The 18,537-nt window shown below is 34.5% G+C and overlaps 3 protein-coding genes across 5 annotated transcripts; 1 reads left to right on the top strand and 2 right to left on the bottom strand.

Annotated features, from left to right (window-relative positions):
* Positions 1-2,142: 2,142 nt before the first annotated feature.
* Positions 2,143-4,018, bottom strand: LOC105763058 (14 kDa zinc-binding protein). Its single transcript, XM_012581107.2, has 6 exons — positions 3,852-4,018; positions 3,666-3,770; positions 3,333-3,419; positions 2,870-3,017; positions 2,456-2,573; positions 2,143-2,371 (listed from the first exon to the last, which is right to left on the bottom strand). The coding sequence occupies exons 1-6, from the start codon at positions 3,902-3,904 to the stop codon at positions 2,304-2,306; spliced, it is 579 nt and encodes a 192-aa protein (XP_012436561.1). The 5' UTR covers positions 3,905-4,018; the 3' UTR covers positions 2,143-2,303.
* Positions 4,019-4,099: 81 nt separating this feature from the next.
* Positions 4,100-5,602, top strand: LOC105763059 (sulfiredoxin, chloroplastic/mitochondrial). The gene is made up of 5 exons (XM_012581108.2): positions 4,100-4,262; positions 4,423-4,580; positions 4,966-4,999; positions 5,193-5,286; positions 5,377-5,602. Exons 1-5 carry the CDS (start codon positions 4,193-4,195, stop codon positions 5,390-5,392), a joined length of 372 nt encoding a protein of 123 aa, XP_012436562.1. The 5' UTR covers positions 4,100-4,192; the 3' UTR covers positions 5,393-5,602.
* Positions 5,603-5,804: 202 nt separating this feature from the next.
* On the bottom strand, positions 5,805-9,986 carry LOC105763057 (chaperonin 60 subunit alpha 2, chloroplastic). 3 transcript variants are annotated; one of them, XM_012581103.2, is made up of 9 exons: positions 9,808-9,986; positions 9,556-9,730; positions 8,946-9,067; positions 8,641-8,848; positions 8,400-8,545; positions 7,570-7,879; positions 6,924-7,174; positions 6,610-6,810; positions 5,805-6,456 (listed from the first exon to the last, which is right to left on the bottom strand). In XM_012581103.2, the coding sequence occupies exons 1-9, from the start codon at positions 9,847-9,849 to the stop codon at positions 6,169-6,171; spliced, it is 1,743 nt and encodes a 580-aa protein (XP_012436557.1). In that variant the 5' UTR covers positions 9,850-9,986; the 3' UTR covers positions 5,805-6,168. The 3 variants fall into 3 exon arrangements, with proteins under 3 accessions (XP_012436557.1, XP_012436558.1, XP_012436560.1); XM_012581104.2 differs by having other exon boundaries at positions 7,570-7,876; XM_012581106.2 differs by lacking the exons at positions 9,556-9,730; positions 9,808-9,986 and having other exon boundaries at positions 8,936-9,068.
* Positions 9,987-18,537: the final 8,551 nt, after the last annotated feature.

Raw genomic sequence — 18,537 nt, 5'->3', positions numbered from 1 at the left:
ATTTATTTATTAATTTGTTATATATAGTTAGCTTCTTTGTTTGCTTAGTTGCTTTAATTATCTTTTGATTCTTGTGACTATGTATTTTAAAATTAAAAATATATTAACTGTAAAAATATGATTTTTTTAATAAAAGTTATCTTAAAGATAAAATATGAAATTGATACCAACATAAAATTTTAACACAAATATTTTATGGTATCATCAATAAATCAATTTTAACAAAAAATTATAAAGATTTAATATGATTAAGCAATTCAATAATATAAATAGTACAAAATGTGAAATTTAATTTAATAATATAAATAGTAGTTATAGATAAATTTATTACTATTTAGGTTTAGGGATTTTTTTAGATGATTTTAATTTTTAATTTGAGGGTAAAATGTGAGAAGTAAGAATTTAGGGCGAAAATAGAAAGTTTTGAGGGTTGAGGGAGTAAAATTTGGGAGGGGGATATTCAAAACAAAATTTGGGGGGAGAGGGGGATGGGTTTGGGGTAAAAGGGGATGGGATGGAAGTAAAAGTTGTGGGAAAAGCAAAAAAATTTGAGAATTTGAGATAAAAATGTAAAATATTATAATTTAGTATTCGGTTTATTCGAATTATTCAAGTTATTCGAATTTGAAAACCAAACTCGATTCCAACTTGAAATTCGAGAAAAAAATTCGAGTTGACTTGAATAATTTGATTAATTCGAATAACTTAAAATTTGAATTCTTTTCGATTTTTTCAAGTCAAATCGAGTTTTGCTCACCCTTATACTTGATTACCACTATTTACCTAGGGAGGACTTGATGATAGCCATTGTAGACAGAGCCTTAGTGGCTAGAGAGGCTGCATTGAGGATGCTTAAGCTTACTCGCAATGGGTTCAAAACAAAAATGAAGATTTTGGCTAACAAGCGGAGATCTGACAGTCTTTCTTTCATGTGGGAGAGTGGATTTATTTAAAACTTCAATCATACAGGCAGCAAACAGGTAGCTACAAGGTCTTGCATAAACTTGTGACCTAAGCTTTTTGTTCCTGAGCAGATCATAGCCAAAGTGGGAGAGGTTGCATACACCTTGCAACTTCTAGTGGGGTCCCGTGTGAATACTATATGTCATGTATCCCAACTAAAGAACAGGTCCCTCTTAAAATCAGCTTCTTGTAATCTGAATAGATAAACTTTGGCTAAAGAGCCTGCCCAAATATTAGCTCGCAAGAACCAAAAAACGTAGTAATCAGGCAGTAACTGAAGTACTAGTGTGATGGACCGATACCTTCCCCAACCTAAGGACTTGAATATGATGAATAAATGGTGGTGAGTTCATTGATTGAGTATTTATACATAAACAAAAGATAATGAATCTCGACTAATGTAGGGAAACTGAAATCTAATGAACCTAAACAAAAACAAAAATCCTAACAGACTAAATCAAAACCAAACTAAAGACACAGTGCATAACAAATCAATAACAGATTAATAGGCGGTTGGGAAGTTGCAACAGTCATTTAATCCTTTGAGGACAAGGAGCATTGGTAGGGAGTCAAATTTGCTGTTAGTTATAAATGGGCCTGGTTGTATTTAGATCATCCCGATGCAAGTAGTCGGGTCTGGTGGGTAATTACCCCATGTCTAGTTCAGAGTCTGTTCTATTGTGCACCAGTCATATAGGAATATAATCAGCAAATACTATGCAACATAGAATCTTCATTTCAAAAACTCTCACTCGTCAAGCAAATGCTTATCGTTAAAGAATATGTTTGATCCAAATCTGGAGGTTGGCTTTTACACCCAAATTTACTTCTTTTTTTCCCCTTCTGTGTTTTTTGTCTAATCTCATTGCATTCTTTTGGTTTTTGATTTAGACATCAAAAAAGATGTTCAAGGAGACTATGTTAAATTTAAAATTTTGAAGCCAATGCTATATGATAACCCTCTACCCTAAATTGTTATCAATAACAGATTGAAGTTGGTTTGATTAAAGGGGTTTTCAAACTTGTATTCTCACCCTTAACATGATACCATCCTCTTCTACCTTTCTAGCTTTTAATTCAGGCCCTAGTCTAACCCTGTCACAAGTTTCCAACCATAGGAGCCGGCCAATGCCAAGTGCTCCATACCTGATCCGATTTTTTGGAAATGGAAGAATTAACTTCACCACCAAACCCAATTTTCTCATCATCTCTCCAAGGTTTTAGATTCAAAGTACATTAGGCCATTTCAAACTCTAGAAATGAGAATATAAGAGGGTAGAGATAAAACAAATGAAATATAAGGCATAAAGTTGCAAGCATACGTTAAGTAATTCAACTCTTTAACCAGGTGGCCATTTCATCTGTCTCCCACCTAGGACATGCAAGTGAAGATGATAAACCGATTGACCTGAGAGAGAATGAGGTATAAACACAAGTGAGAAGCTTGATCTACAAAACAAGTCAAAACTATGGATTCAAGATAATAACTCACAGGCACTAGGACCATTATTGATAACAACCCGAAACCCATCAAGAATGCCTTCCTTTTCAGCAACAATTCTAGCAGCATAAAGAAGTTGACCCAGTATCTCTCCATGCCTTTGTTCAGCCTGACAAATTGTAACCAGAAATTTAAACTAGGTCAGTATTCCATCTAGGGAAACTGCTTCAAGAAAAACCAAAGCAAGGTTTATGGATCAGGTACGCAGATAGCTCTTCTCTAAGTTCATCCGAATCATTTACACGTGGTTAAAATGCAGAAAAGCAGAAAAAGGTGAACTTTTTTTTGTATATATGATTGCGAAGGTAAACTTAATCAATTCAAACAGAAAAATTCACATTCAGTCCAGCCAGGTTATACAACAGAAATAAAACAAATTAGATAGATAACAGGCCTAGAACACACCTTCCCAAGCTGTGTCAACCCATCCCTAAACTTTGGAATCACCAAAACATGAACAGGAGCCTGCGGACTGATGTCTTTGAATGCTAAGACTTTATCATCTTCATACACGATGGTTGAAGGAATTTCCTTAGCTATGATCTTGTCAAATCTGAATGGGAAGGGAAAAAAGAATCAACAACCAGTACAATGATAAACAGCAGAATCAATGTGACCCCGTTCTTCAATATCTCATAGAGAAGTTATCAGCAGAGCCAATTCTGTCTAAATTTTAGCAATACAAAATTACAAATAGCTTGCTTAAAACTCAAGTTATTCCCAAAGTTATGATTTTTTTTTCCTGAAACTCGTATTAAGAGGGAGATGAAATCCCAAACGGATATAGGTCCAACAACATAATACATAACAAATTCCAGGCTAGAACTGGAATGTGAATTCAAAGCAGGGTGTTAAGGATGATACATACATGGTTGGAGCTCCATTATCAGCATTGATTGCAGCTGCCTTTGCCGCAGCCTCTTCATCATGTGTAGGACTAGCACGACATAGATATCTACAAAGAGTGATTCGAAGGTATCAAGAAAGGCCAATAAAAATTCAACATATAATCTGTACAGCTCTTCTTCACTTCTCTGGCTGGCTAGACTACCAAAAAAAACTATAATTAGAACCCAATTAAACCTTCTCTCTACCCCCATTTCGTTGATCAGCCAACTGACAACGAAAAGAATAATAGTAATCATCAATGAATGCCGAAATAAGAGAACTTCCAAACCAAATAAAAAGAAAAGAAAAATACCTGCGTGAGTGATTTGGTGTTAGAAAATTGATGGAGGTGGGAGAAGAAGAGAGTCGTGGTGAGGCTCTCACAATTGCAACAATCCTTCCAGTCGTTGCATAATTACTGTCCAAATCAAATACCCAGAATCAATACTTTATCACTCTGTCCTTAACATTAACAAAATATAAACAGATAAAAGAGTACCGAAGAAAAGAGAAAGAGGTGAAAGCAGCCATAGATTTTTGGGCTGATATCATTTTCTGCTTCTCCCAAGTGTTTTTACTAAAAGGGAAAACTGTGAAAGTGAACACAGAAAAGTAATCGCTAACTGGGGTTGGTTCTGATGATAGGCCTGATCTGGGCTATTCAATGTTTTTGGGCCACTCCAATAACAGAAGCTTAACAAGTTGGTGTGGTTCTGATTTTTTTTGGACATTTTTGTGTGGCTCTGATTAAATTCTATGTTTCTTGCTGGGATGGGTAAAAGACTAAAAGGCATTTCAACAAGGCAACACCTACAACTGAGACTGAGAGGCTAAAAAACAATGGCCAGCTTTGTTCTGCGACTGCCCACCGGCAACTTGAGAAGCTTCTCCGTTCATTCTTCGTCAAACGGTACTCAACTTTTCTCTGTTTTCCAACATTTTTAATGAGATCATATCTTTTCCAAAGGAATAGCCTTGGGATTACTGATGTTGGCATAATAGTATTTAGCATTTCACAATTGTACAAGTATTTGATTTGGTTCTTGTTTGTTGGAATTGAATGAAAAAAGGGGCTCCTCCGGGTAGTGGCTCACAAAATGGGGGGCCAATGATCTTGGAGCTTCCACTTGATAAGATTAGGAGACCCCTAATGCGCACCAGATCAAATGATCCTAACAAAGTCCAGGAACTCATGGACAGCATTCGACAAATTGGACTTCAAGTGCCTGTAACCCTTTCTTTTTGGTTTCTTGTTTGCTTTCAGTACGTAAATGCAATGGCTTAGAATGCTTTAAAGAACAATTCTAGGATATATACTTCCCTGATCACTAATAATCACCTTGAGTCTATCTTCCAAGTATCCGTTTACACGCACCTGAGTCTGAATCCCAGTATATAAGAGTCAAAGGTCCAGGATACTTTGACCTGGACAAAGTATAAGATACTGGATCTGGTTTACATCAATGGTACATAGATGTATAATAATAGGATTTTCCTTATGAATTTAATTCCTTATTTTCTAATTACTTGTGTGCTTTTATCATGTAAATACTAAACTACTATTTGTTGAAACCAAGTCTTTTTTGTTTTTTGCTGATAATATGCAATTGCAGATCGATGTGCTTGAAGTTGATGGAGTTTACTATGGTATGTGCTCAATGCTAATGTACTTAATTTCCTAAATTTTAAACCACTCTATTGTTGGCTGCTTTTGGAAGTAATCATCAAAAGAAAACGAAGACCATAGAAGAAGACTGAGATAAAGGAACATATCCCATGGATACTATATAATATATCAAACACATGGAGGGTAGAACTTACATGTATTATAATTGTACAGGTTTCTCTGGTTGTCATCGGTATGAAGCTCACCAGCGCCTTGGGCTCCCAACAATCCGTTGCAAAGTTCGACGAGGAACCAAAGAAACTCTCAGGTTCTACTTTGCTCAGTTCTTTTTTGTTTAAAATCAATTCTGTTTTACTTAGAATCTCTACCTAAAAAACCATGATCTTTAATTTTGCAGGCATCATCTTCGTTGAATGGAAGTATATGCTCTTAAAGTGCATTTCACAACTTTGATTATGCACTTCTCAGCTGGTTGGAAGTTGTTTATTCTCAACCTATAATCAAGTTTGTATGTTAGTGTTTCAAACAACTTCACAGCAAGAAATAACCGATAGTCATATACAGCGTGTGTATACATAAATATTGCCTTTCAGTCGAAAGAAGTAAAGAGAACATTCCTGCAATGTGTCAAATGATCATATTAAATCTATTGTCCATAGGCCTATCCTGTTAAAAGAACTGAATTTACCCTTTGAATGCCAGGAAATGGTTTTTAACACTAAGAAGACAATGAAACGTAGCTCTGTAAAACCAGAAAACATTATAACGAAAAATGGCATGAGAGAGGCTACCAAGTGAACCACCCGCTTTTCATGTACCCTGCAATGCATTCAATAACAACAATGCCATTCTCAACGCCAATGGAATGAACATTCACATTCATCTCGTTTCAGGACGTTTCTATTACATTACTTTATGATAAAATTTACAAACAGCTAAATAAATTGAGCTGCTGGCTGCGGGGGATGCAGGAAAAATACAACGTACTGCAGCTACAAGGAAGCAATTCAGTAGGCACTCGTACACCATGGTATTTGAGGCTCACATGGTAAAATCCATTTTGGTTCTCGAGAACCAAGCCAACCAGTTTACAGCTTGGTTTCAACCATTGCAAATACAGCTTTTGCTGGCTTCTTCTTCAGCTTTAACCTACCACTATCTTCTTTTACTCCGTTTTATTCCCTTTTATTCAAGGACTAATTCCTGGGACAAGAGGGACAACTGGCTTGGGTGTCTTTATTTTGTCTACCATTATAGCTTGAGTGGTTAGAACTACCCCAGCAACAGAGACAGCACTTTGTAAGGCACACCTTGAAACTCGACAAGGATCTATAACTCCCGCGTTGATTAGATCTTCATATCTTCCAGACATTGCATTGTAGCCAATTTTCCAATCGAGCTTTCTAGTCTTCTCCACTACAACTTCTCCGTCAACACCTGCATTAGTTGCAATTACTTTTGAAGGTGCAAGGAGTGCCTGCAGTCCATCAGACAAAAAATTTCAAAATTTAATCCAGTGATCAATCTAATATCACCAAAAAGATAATGAAAAATCAATAGACAATAACTTCTCAATACAGACAAATAGACGGTTGACTCCAAAATAAAGTTATCTCAAGGAGTCACATACTTTTGCTACAATATCAGCACCAATCTGTTCATCTGAGTCTTCCATTGAATTCTTTATTGTGTGAATCTGCTCTGACAAGTGTATATAAGTTGCACCACCACCAGGTACTATCCCTTCATCCATGGCAGCAAATGCAGCATTCTTTGCATCTTCAATTCTTAGTTTACGGTCTTCAAGTTCCATCTCAGTATGCGCTCCTACCTACAGTTGTGATGCAAAGTGTTTAACAATTTGAAGCAGAAAAAGATGTGGATATGGTAAAACATTGAGTTATGCATTTCAATTTCAGTATACACTGTGTCATGATTGCAAACCTTAATGACTGCCACACCACCAGAGAGTTTAGCAATTCTTTCTGAGAGCCTTCTTGACAAGTATGCACTATCAGTTTCTGCTAGATCCTTTTTTATCTGCATAATCCTTGCCTGGATTTCAGCTTTAGTAGAAGGATCAGAAACTATGGTTGTTGAATTGCTTGTTATAGTCACTTTCCGTGCAACACCAAGCTGATCAGAAGTTGCAGCAGCAAGCGTCATACCGAAATCACCAGAAAGAAAATCAGCTCCTAATGACACAGAAATATATCAGTTTGCCAGCACATAAAACTAATTGCAGCAATGAAGAAACACTTGTCATATTGCAATGTATATAAAACAATCTTCACAAGCATATGAAAAGAAACATTCATAATTTCAGATGATAAAATGAGGCACTAGGGAGATTTAGGGGAATTCAACATATAAATTAGACATTATAATAATGAAAAGAAAAAGGTAGCATGCAAAACACATCACTGCACCCAGATGAGTTGAAACAGCCCTTTTACACAAAAGACTTTCTTGGATTAAAATTTTAGCTGAAGTGGAATTATATAAAGCAGACATGCAAAACATTTTGATTTTAGAAGCCATCACTGATCATCGGATAATTTGTATGAAGACAAAATGAAAGCAATTTAACCTGTCATAAGGGCAATGTCCTGCAACAGGGCTTTCTTTCCTTCCCCAAATCCTGGACATTTGACAACAGCAACATTAATTACGCCTTGCATTTTGTTCACAACTAGTGTTTCTAGCACTTGCATTGAGATATCCTCCGCAAAGATTAGCAGAGGGACACTCAGCTGCGTAGTCTTTTCTAGTAAAGGAACAATTTCTTTGACACTTGAAATCTTCTGATCAGTGACAAGGACTTTGGCATTGTCAAACTCCACAAGAGATTTATCTTGATTAGTAATGAACTGGGGTGACATATATCCCTTGTCAATCTGCTGTGAGGAAATATTAAAAGAAAAGATTAAAAAAGTTCCAACAGCTGAGCATTGGCAACCGTCCAATCATCTTAATAAATTCAGAATGATATCCAAAGAATTTAGGTCATAAAGTAAAATTCTGCTACATGCTGTTAACTGCAGGATAAAATGAAACTATCTTCTTTTTTTTATACAAACAATGAAACCATCTTTTGATTTAACCAGATTCAACCATTTTAATCTATAAATTTCATGATCTTGAGATCCCGCCAAGACAAGGATTAAACTGGACATAAATCTAAAACAAAACCTTAGTTTTTCTAAATTAAGAGTAAGGCTCCATTGGGTTTGTGCTTTTGCATTATGCTATTTGCTCTTTGTTTTCAGTTCAACAGGAAAATAGTAAAAGAATCAACCAAATAGAGCCTAAATAATATTCAATTTTAGCAAAAGTCTTATTTGCAATGTTATGCACAAATCAACTGTTTCATTTAGACACTTTCTAAAATGACTGGCATGCATGAGTCAGTTTTACCACCTTCATTCCTTCTTCAATTATCACAAAGGTTTCAGATGATGAGGATGACTCAAGAGAAATTACTCCATCGGGGCCAATCTTTTCTATAGCTTCCGCAATCAAGTTCCCAATGAAATCATCATTACCAGCAGAGATTGAAGCCACAGCTATGAAAAGAAGGTATACTTTAATATAATCAATTTTTTTTCTCAAAATGATCAAACTCATCAAGCAAATCCATATGAAACCTAAATAACACAACCTTTTATTTCCTCCCTCGCTTTCACTGGCAAACTTTTCTTCTTCAGGTCCTTAACCAATTCTTTCACAGTCTTATCCATTCCCCTTTTCAGAGAAACAGGATTAGCTCCAAAAGAAACTGCCAACAATCCAAACTTGATCATGGCTCGAGCTAAAATAATAGCAGTGGTAGTACCATCACCAGCCAAATCATTCATTTTACTTGCAACCTGCATTGAAACACATAAAACTTACATATCTCTGATCACTTTTCCGAAAATAAACCATACAAAGATTAGGAAGGGAGATCTAGCAACCATGAATGACCTCTTGTATTAGCATTGCTCCTGCATTCTCAATAGCATCGGATAGTTCTATAGCCCGAGCAATGGTGACACCATCATTAACTACTTTAAGTTTCTCAGACTCAAAAAGAACAACATTTCGTCCTGCATGGTTCATCTAAAATAGATTAGCAACTCACATTAAGCATGCAGTATCACCAAATTAATGAAAACAACACATTCACATTCAATAACAAATAAATCATCTTTACTTGGTTCTGAATCCTGTGGCACTGTAAACTATATCACGTTCCCAAAGGGCATTAAGGGTTAAAACTAAAATGAAAAATAACACTATGGACACCTGCATCTAAGCTTGAGATGCCTATAGGACAGATGAGATGAGCTTCGGGTCAATGTTTCATCTAAGATCAAGTTAACAAGTAAATAAGACATATACACGCAAACAAATGTATCCTAGTATTATAATGAAGGTAAAAGATTCTCTCTTTAAGAACCCATTAACCAAAGCATTCTCTCTGATAATGCAATTAACACTAATCCAACTTTGAATGCTATGCTCATGAAAAACAACTATAACAATGCGAAATTGGAAAGAAAAGGAAAAAGAAAAAGAGGCAGGCAAGTTATACCTCTAGGACCCAAGGTGACAGAAACGGCATCAGCTAACTTATCAATCCCAGCCTGCAACGCCTCTCTGCAATCACCCCCGAAAGAGATCCTCTTTGGACCAGCTCTCACCGTCAAACTCCTAAGCATCAGCGGTTTCCTTAACACCCCGTTGGCTCTTCTACTCCCATTAACGTTCTGCAACGGTACCCACATCTTCGCTGAACGTAGAACAAAGAAGAAACATAATAATAAACAGAGCAAAAGAGACTTACAGTTAGAGAGAAAAAAGCAGTTTGAGGGATTGAGACAGACATATCCCTTCAATTCAGTCTTTTAGCTGAGACTTTAGAGGGGCTTTAAAAGGGTTTTATGGGGCGAGTCCAATGACAGTGTTTCTGTCAATCCCTTTTTCTTTTCTTCCAACAGTTTCAGATTTTCCTTCGGAACAAGCTTTTCCAATATTTTTAATTGGTTAATTCACTATTTATTAGCTGAGTTTGAGTTGAATATTTGATTTGCTAGTTAAGGTTTTTTTTTTTTTTATAATTTGATGATTTTTGTAACAGTGGTACTAAAAAATACTATTTTGGAATTGATTTTTATAAATCGAATTAAGGTTCAAGTAAAATTATTATAGAATTTTAATTATCAAAATAATTAAACCATAAATTTCGGTTTTTACACCAATAGTATAAAAAAATACTGAAATAGGATGTCGAAAAAAATTTACCAAAATAAGTTACTTTTTCATTGGAGCCTATTTGATAGGCGCCAATGAATAAAATAATAATATTTTTTTTGAATAAAATATAATTTTATACTTTTTCGGGTTAGTATATAACCCATATAATACATAGTATTGGCGACTATCTGGGAGGCGCCAATGGTGGTGCCTATCTGGGAGGCGCCAATGGTGGTGTCATACTGAAAGGCGCCAATGCTGTGATTTTTCTCTATAAATACCCCCAACACAGACATAAATTTGACTACAGAAACGGAAGAAAGAAGAAGGAAGGAAGTAGAAGAAAAGAAGGAAGAAAGCAGAAGAAAAGAAGGAAGGAAAAGAAGAAAAAAATTAGGTATTTTGGTTTTTTTTTAAATAGAATGTAGAGTCTTGTTAGTAATTTTATTATTTGAAAGTTATTTTGTCAAGTTATTAATTTTGTTAGCTTCTGAATGAAAAATTTTGCATTAAAATTTTTATGTATTTTGTTTACATTTTGAAACTGTTTTAAGAAATTTGAAATTCTTTTTACGATCTAGTATTGAAAATGGAGAATCGCTTTTTGTATGCGTTTATTTCGATGGAGAAATTTTAACAACAACTGTGGGATATATATTTGAATGTCGCAAACAAGTAGCAATGAGATTTGATAGAAATATCTTGTTTGATGATATGAAGGAAAAAATTAGTGAAAAAATTTATAGACGTTGTGGGAGAAGGATATCAAAAGTTTTCTACAAGTTTCCAGTATCAACAGATCCAATAAAATTTACCGAAATGGAACTTGTAGACGATGAAGACGTGGAAACAATGGTCGCTCTTTATTGTGGGACTTCGAGTAACAAAAATGCACCGATTCAGTTATTTGCTGAGTTAGCCAGTGTGAAGGCAATTGAAGATCCCACTCCATTAGGTGAAGAAGATGGAGTTAAAGCGTCGTGTATGGTGGCTCCGGTATCGTATGTTGATAGTCAATCACCTATACATGGGATAAATATTGACCTTAATGCTGCAGCCGAGACTGATGTGGTTGGTGATGATGTATACTATAGAAGTGATCCTGTTGATTACGAAGTGGATAGTGAGAGTGATCCGACGCAGACGAGGTCCCGGATGATATTGACGACGAAGGGGTGAATGAGGATGTAAATGTTAATGCTTCTTCAGTCGGAAACCAGATTCGTCGTATTGTGATACACAATAATCCTGGGGCACACATGTCTCGAATAGACCCCGATGCGGCAGCAAATTGAGTTTCCGAGTACCTGAAATACCACATGCTTACCGAATGGGCGATATTCGATCCGGATGAGTTACGCGTGGGCCAGAGATTTGAAAGCAAGGAAGAATGTATGTTTGCGATTAAGCGGTATAGCATGAATATATCAGTAGATTACAAAGTCATCGAGTCTAAACCAACATTATATATTGGAGAGTGTTGGAGGTCGTGAAGGTCGCAATTGGTACGAGCTACATTTATGCAGAAGTCGCAGATGTGGGAAATACGAAAATTTGTTGGGCCCCACACATGCACTTCAACACGTATGACAGAAGATCATCGAAAACTTGACTCCAAAACTATCTGTACATGCATCATGCCAATGGTGAAAGACATGCCTACCATTAAAGTTTCGGTACTGATTGCTGAAATACAAGCACGATTCCAGTATCGAGTATCATACCGGAAGGCATGGATAGCTAAACAGATGGCAATGGAGCAATTGTACGGAGATTTCGATGCATCGTACAATGAATTACAGGGATGGATAGCCGCCATGAGGGAACACGTGCCGAGGACTGTAATTAAGTTGCAGACACGATCTTATGACGGGCCAAATGACTAACTACAATCGAGAAAAAGAATTTTCCATCGGATGTTCCGGACTTTTGATCAATGTGTGTGCGCATTTCCCTACTGCAAACCATTTGTGCAAGTAGATGGAACCTGGCTATATGGAAAATACACACAGATCTTACTTCTTGCGGTTGCTCAAGACGGCAACAGGAACGTACTTCCGATAGTATTTGCCATCGTCGATAAGGAGAACATGGAATCGTGGGAGTTCTTTCTTACCCTGCGGAGGTATGTGATTAGCAATGATAATATTTGCATCATTTTCGATAGAAGGAAAGGATTAATTGCATCCATTAGGCGTTCTGGTGTACCATGGCGATCTGCTTATCGTGCATCCCAAGACATCGCGCTAACTTCCAGCGAGATTATAAGAATGCAGACTGGAAGAGACAAGTTGTGAGAATGGGTAAAGAATTACCTTATCTTTTAAATATAAGTTTTAATGTTTTAGAGCAATACTGTAACTTAAATTTTTTTAATACATATGCAGCGTACGAGCTAGAGCCACACATTTTTTGCCAAAGAATGGCCCGGCTTGAGAGTGACATGGAGGGTCAAACCAACACATCTTTCCAGCAGTGGCTGGGTACCATGGAGCCGTGGCAATAGGCTCAAAGTTTTGACGAGGGCTTTCGTTATGGTCAAATGACTACAAACTTAGTGGAGGGGATCAACGCTGTGTTATTAAAAACACGACATCTTCCAATTTCATCTGTCTTCTCGGCAACGTTCTACAGGTTGGCTACCTTGATGCCAAGAATGGGTCAGCAACAAGTGAACCAGATGGAGGCGGGACATGTCTTTGTCGAAGGCATTAGGGATGCAATGGTTGTAAACCGTCGAATGGCGAGGTCGATGACAGTAAAAGTATATTCACGACATAATGAAACGTTTCGAGTTACAGAGACCATCGGTCGTCGACCCAGTATACCACCTAGGTCCTACGGAGTTGATCTCCGAAATAGACGGTGCGACTGCAGAAGGTTTGAAACACTTCATTTTCCATGTGCACATGTCGTGGCAGCTTGTGCTAAAGTTGGGCTCAATGTAGAACAATTTATCGATGAAGTGTACACCATCAAACGCACGTTGCGTGTATGGGAAAACGAGTTCCCCGTGCTTCCTGACCTATCTACTTGGGAGGTACCTCCGACGACCTTCGAGCTAGTCCCAGACATAAGGTTGAGTAGAAACCTGAAAGGTCGTCCGCAATCATCCAGAATCCATAACGAAATGGACATTAGGGAGAAATCTGACGGGAATTTGTGTGGCGTATGTAGATTACCCGGTCATAATCGGAGTAAATGCCCTCTCCGAAACTACCATGTTGGACAATCGTCTCAATCGAGTAGAAATTGATATGTACTTCATTACATAAATATGGTTTGAATCACAAAATTGTCTACAATTTGTTGCAGTTATGGAAACATTTTTAAACCATTGTAATTTTATTTAGATAAGAACTATCATTACATAAATTGATAATGGTTGTTTATTACAAAAACCCCTAAAATTGATGGTTTGATGGTGTGGTTCTAGGGGTATATTTTTGTGGAGCTCGACGCTCACGTTGTGGGCGATTACGGTTATCAACATTCTCCTCAACAGTATGTTGGGGTGTGTGAAACATAGATGAATAATCATATGTCTCAAATGCCATCGATGAACTTGTATGAATATATCCCCACATTACAATATTCATACAAAATTACAATATTACAATATTCATACAAAAAAATTGCAATATTCATACAAAATTATAATATTACAATATTCATACAAAAAATATAATATTCATACAAAATTACAAAATTACAATATTCATACAAAAATTTGCAATATTCATACAAAACTATAATATTACAATATTCATACAAAAAATTATAATATTCATACAAAATTACAAAATTACAATATTCATACAAAAATTACTAATCCAAAACTATAAATACAAATTTAATTAAAAATAATTACAATATTCATACAACATTACAATATTCATAAAAAATTATAATATTCATACAAAAAGTTAAAATATTCATACAAAATTCTAATCTAAACTATAAACACTAAATATAGATAATTTATAATTAATAATTAATAACAAAAAATTCACAATATCTTCTAAAATATATCCTAAAAAATTCACAAACTATAAAATTTTTAAATTATAAACAAAATTATTTATTAAAAAAATACATTACCTTTTTTTTCTTTCTTCTTCTTCTTATCTTCTTCTTCTTCTCCTTCTCTTCTTCTCCTTTCTCTCTTTTTTTTTCTCTACCGTGTGGCATTGCATTGGGACCATTTGCAATTACTTATAGGCAAAATAAAAAAAGCATGAAGGGACAACACATGCAGCAGCATGCAGGGGTTGCAACGGTGGGCAGAGGGCACCATTAGCGCCTCTCCATGAGGTTCCTTCATTGGCGCCTCTCCATGAGGCTCCTCCATTGGTGCCTACTAGACAGGCGCCACCCGACCCGACCCGACCCAACAGTATTCTGACCCGTATTTTTTTTAAAAAATATTAAAAAAAGTATAAATTATATTTGTAATACCCAATTGATGCCCGGGGCCCAAATTAATCAATCTAACCCAATTACATTTGGCCCAATAAGGCACAAATCACTAAACCAAACCCCAAATCCCAGTCTAACCCTAAACAATGGTTAACAAAGACTACCCTAACGTCGTGCACGCCCACATCACAAAGAATCGCAATGCACCCACACACGTTGCAAGAATCACCACGTTCAACCCTCCGCAAGACGTCGCACATGTCTCCTCTAGTACGCACTTTGCAATAAGCCACCAAAGATATCAAGAAGAGAGACAGGCAAAAAGCGGTAAAAGGATTGAGGGGCTATATAAAGGAATTGATTTATGTAATAGGGTTAGCAAAAATTTTGTATGAAAATTAACAAGAAATACAAGAGAAAGAAAACGATTTTGGAAGGTAATGATTTTGTTCGTTCTTTTCTGCTTTTTCACTTTATTTTGTTTTTCTTTTGTTATCCTAAAACAAAAATAAATAAAGAGAAGAAGGAAAGGAGGACTTACTGTCGTTGGGCGCCCTCATTCGTCGTTATCTGCTGGGAGTTGGGAGAACGGCAAAGAAAGGGAGGTCTGGCGCAAACACTTGAAATGGCGAGGAGTGGTGTTTTAGGGTTTTAAAATAGGCTTATATAGGGCATCAAGTGGATAATTTGCTAATTGGTCCCTTTTGTTTTTACAAAGCTTTAAAATTGTCTTTTATTTCTTTTAAATTTCGCAAAATATTTTATTACTTGTTTTAATTTGGTTCGTGTTCTTTGCACAAAGATTTTAGAAGATGGGATTAATTTCCTTTCAATCCTTCCCTGTTATGCGCATTTTAATTTAGTCCTTTTAGTGTTTTATATCTTTAAATTCAGCCTTTTAATTCTGTTTATTTTACAGTTTGATCCCTAATTGGTAGTTTTAGGTTTATTTTAGTTTTTTTATATTATCGATATTGATATTACATTATTATTTTTACAATGTTATTTATTATTATTACATATATTTATGCGCATATGTATCTTATTATATAAATATTTTATTTATTTTATATATATATACATATTTTATATTTTTTATTATTATATTTATGCATATACACGCATATGTTTTTTTATTATAATATATATATGTATATATTTTAAATGTTCTTTAAATGAATACACATACATACATATTCTATTATTATTTTATTTTCTTAGTTTTTACATACATACGTACATACATTATTATTTTATATTATTTATATATTTTCATATTTTATAATCCTATATATATTTCTTTTATAATATGCATGTTTATACATTATTCAAATTATTATAAATATATTTTTCGCATGTTTTTATGTATATATTTTCATATTTTCATAATTTACTAATATATTATATTTATACATTTTATGTTTATTATTTCTAAAATGTATGTATATTTTATTATTAATTCATTTTTCATGATTTTTGAATACATATATATATGCATTCGCATTTTATCATGTTTTCAAAGAAAATATATTTTGGTTTTGTCAAAACATTAAAATTGTTTTTTAAATTTTAAATATTTGACATTTTTATTCTCGAGAAAGATCGTGTCCTAACTTACTGGATTGTGATTATTTTTCGATGAATTTGGAAAACTAAATATTTATTTTGTAATAAATTCACAAAGATTCAAATAAAAGCTTATTCTCGGGAATCCAAGAATGTCGGGTCCTAACTTACTGGTTGTGACATTTTTTCAACTCGAAATAAAAATTTCAAAAACCAAAGACGAACTTGATTTTGAAGATTTAAAAATATTGTGCCCTAACTCACTGGGTGTGATGTTTTATTTCTTTGAAATAAGAATGTTTATCATTTTAATTCATTCTCGAGTTTAAAATTTTTATTTTAACTCTTTTCAAATTTTCGACATCAAGACATAAAATAATCAAATTTGGTACCGATTTTTGGGCGTTACGAGGGTGCTAACTCTTCCTCGTATGTGAATCGACTCGAACCTGGTTTCTCAAATTTCGCAGACCAAAATCGTTTTTAAGGTGAGCCGATCACACCTCAATCAAGGATCGGTGGCGACTCCAATTTTTGTTTTTAAAGTCGATAACTTATTTTTGTTTTCAAAAAAATGGTTTCGACAATATTTTATTCAAAAAAATATTATTATTTTATTCATTGGCGCCTATCTAATAGGCTCCAATGAAAAAGTAACCTATTTTGGTAAATTTTTTTTCTGACATACTATTTCAGTATTTTTTTTCTATACTATTTCTGTAAAAAACCCCATAAATTTCTCATAGTTGGTGGGTGGTGATGGCAGTAACCATTAAGTAAGATTAATAGTTGAATTATATTAATGTAAACATGATTAAGTTAAATAACCTAGATTAATTAAGAATTAATTAAATATAACAGGAAAGCATAGTTGAGAGCTTGGAAAACCTTAAAAATTCTTTCACACATTCGCCCATCAATTAGTAAGTGAATTCAAGTCTTTTTCTTATAATTTGTATGTATTTGAGGTCATGAGAACTTGATTTAGCTAACCCAAATACAAATTTGTAAAACTGTTAAAGTTTTAGAAAGTTGTCATTGTTGAATTCTTGAAGGACTAGGATTGAAATTTATAAATTTTGAGCTTAGATTATGAAAAGGACCAGATTTTAAAGTTATTTAGCTTGTTAGTTTACTTTATTAGATTAGGGAACAAATTGAATAAATGTGAAACTTGTCACAAAATTATGTTAGAATTAGAAAGTATAAGGTCCCTAATGAGAATTTATGAAATCAATTTTAGTTCAAAGATAGGAATTGAAAGTTATGACTATCTCGAGTTTAGGGACTAAATTAAATAAACTATAAAATTTTAGGGATATCAAAAATGAGTTCATGTATGGCCATTCATATCATGACATAATATGAATTTTTGGAATTGACTGATTATATAAAATAATTGTATGGATCAAGATTTTGATCTAAATGGAGCTAATAAGGGAAAAGTAAAAATTACGGATTAGTCCCTGAAGTATTCACTCTATTCACATTTTGAATAGGTAAGTCCATATGAAACTTACTATTTTATTTAATGTGTGTGTGTGTGTGTGATTTGAGTATTAGTGAATTCGCGTGAAAAGCTAGAAATGGACTGAATTGAAATGTTATGTGATAATTTGTTATTATGTATTAGTACAAGATTCAAATACGGAAGTTTGATTGATTACAAACATGTAAATGAAATATGTGATCATGTATGAAATATGGATAATTACATGGATATGTAATGCTTATATGTGTAAAAGATGCTTGTGTGAAGTTAATAAAGGGTTAGGATACATTTGACATGTCAATAGGGTCTTATGCGTGCTTGTACGAGATTTATTACAAATGTTATTGATATTCAACATTCAATGCGGATTCTCGGGTATTATGTGACACAGATTTAACTTGGACAAATAACTTGACGTGTCATGATATAGGTTTAGCTCGGACGGGTAACCTGATATATATATATATATATGTATATACTCAACTTGGACGAGCAACTGATGTGGTGTAGTTTACCCATGTATCCAAGTCTATTTACTAGAGTTCATCAGGCGAAACGATATAAATGATATTGAAAATTTTGAAACGTAAAGAAATAGACTTGATATCCAAATTGATAAGTCATTAAATGGATTGAATTGTAAATGATATATCTTTATGATTGTTGATAGCAAAGGTGATTGAAATGAATCACTTATGCTTGTTATGATCTTATGATTTGTTGATTGAATTTACCATATTGATAAGTTATATGAAAGTAAAATGAGTTGATATGCTAAGTTACTTGTAATATCTAATAATCATACCTAAAGATATATGCTTACCTTATTGATGTTTTGAGTGT

Source organism: Gossypium raimondii, chromosome 12 (assembly GCF_025698545.1).
Source record: "Gossypium raimondii isolate GPD5lz chromosome 12, ASM2569854v1, whole genome shotgun sequence".
Classification (NCBI taxonomy): domain Eukaryota; kingdom Viridiplantae; phylum Streptophyta; class Magnoliopsida; order Malvales; family Malvaceae; genus Gossypium; species Gossypium raimondii.
This window is presented reverse-complemented; position numbering and strand designations above follow the sequence as displayed.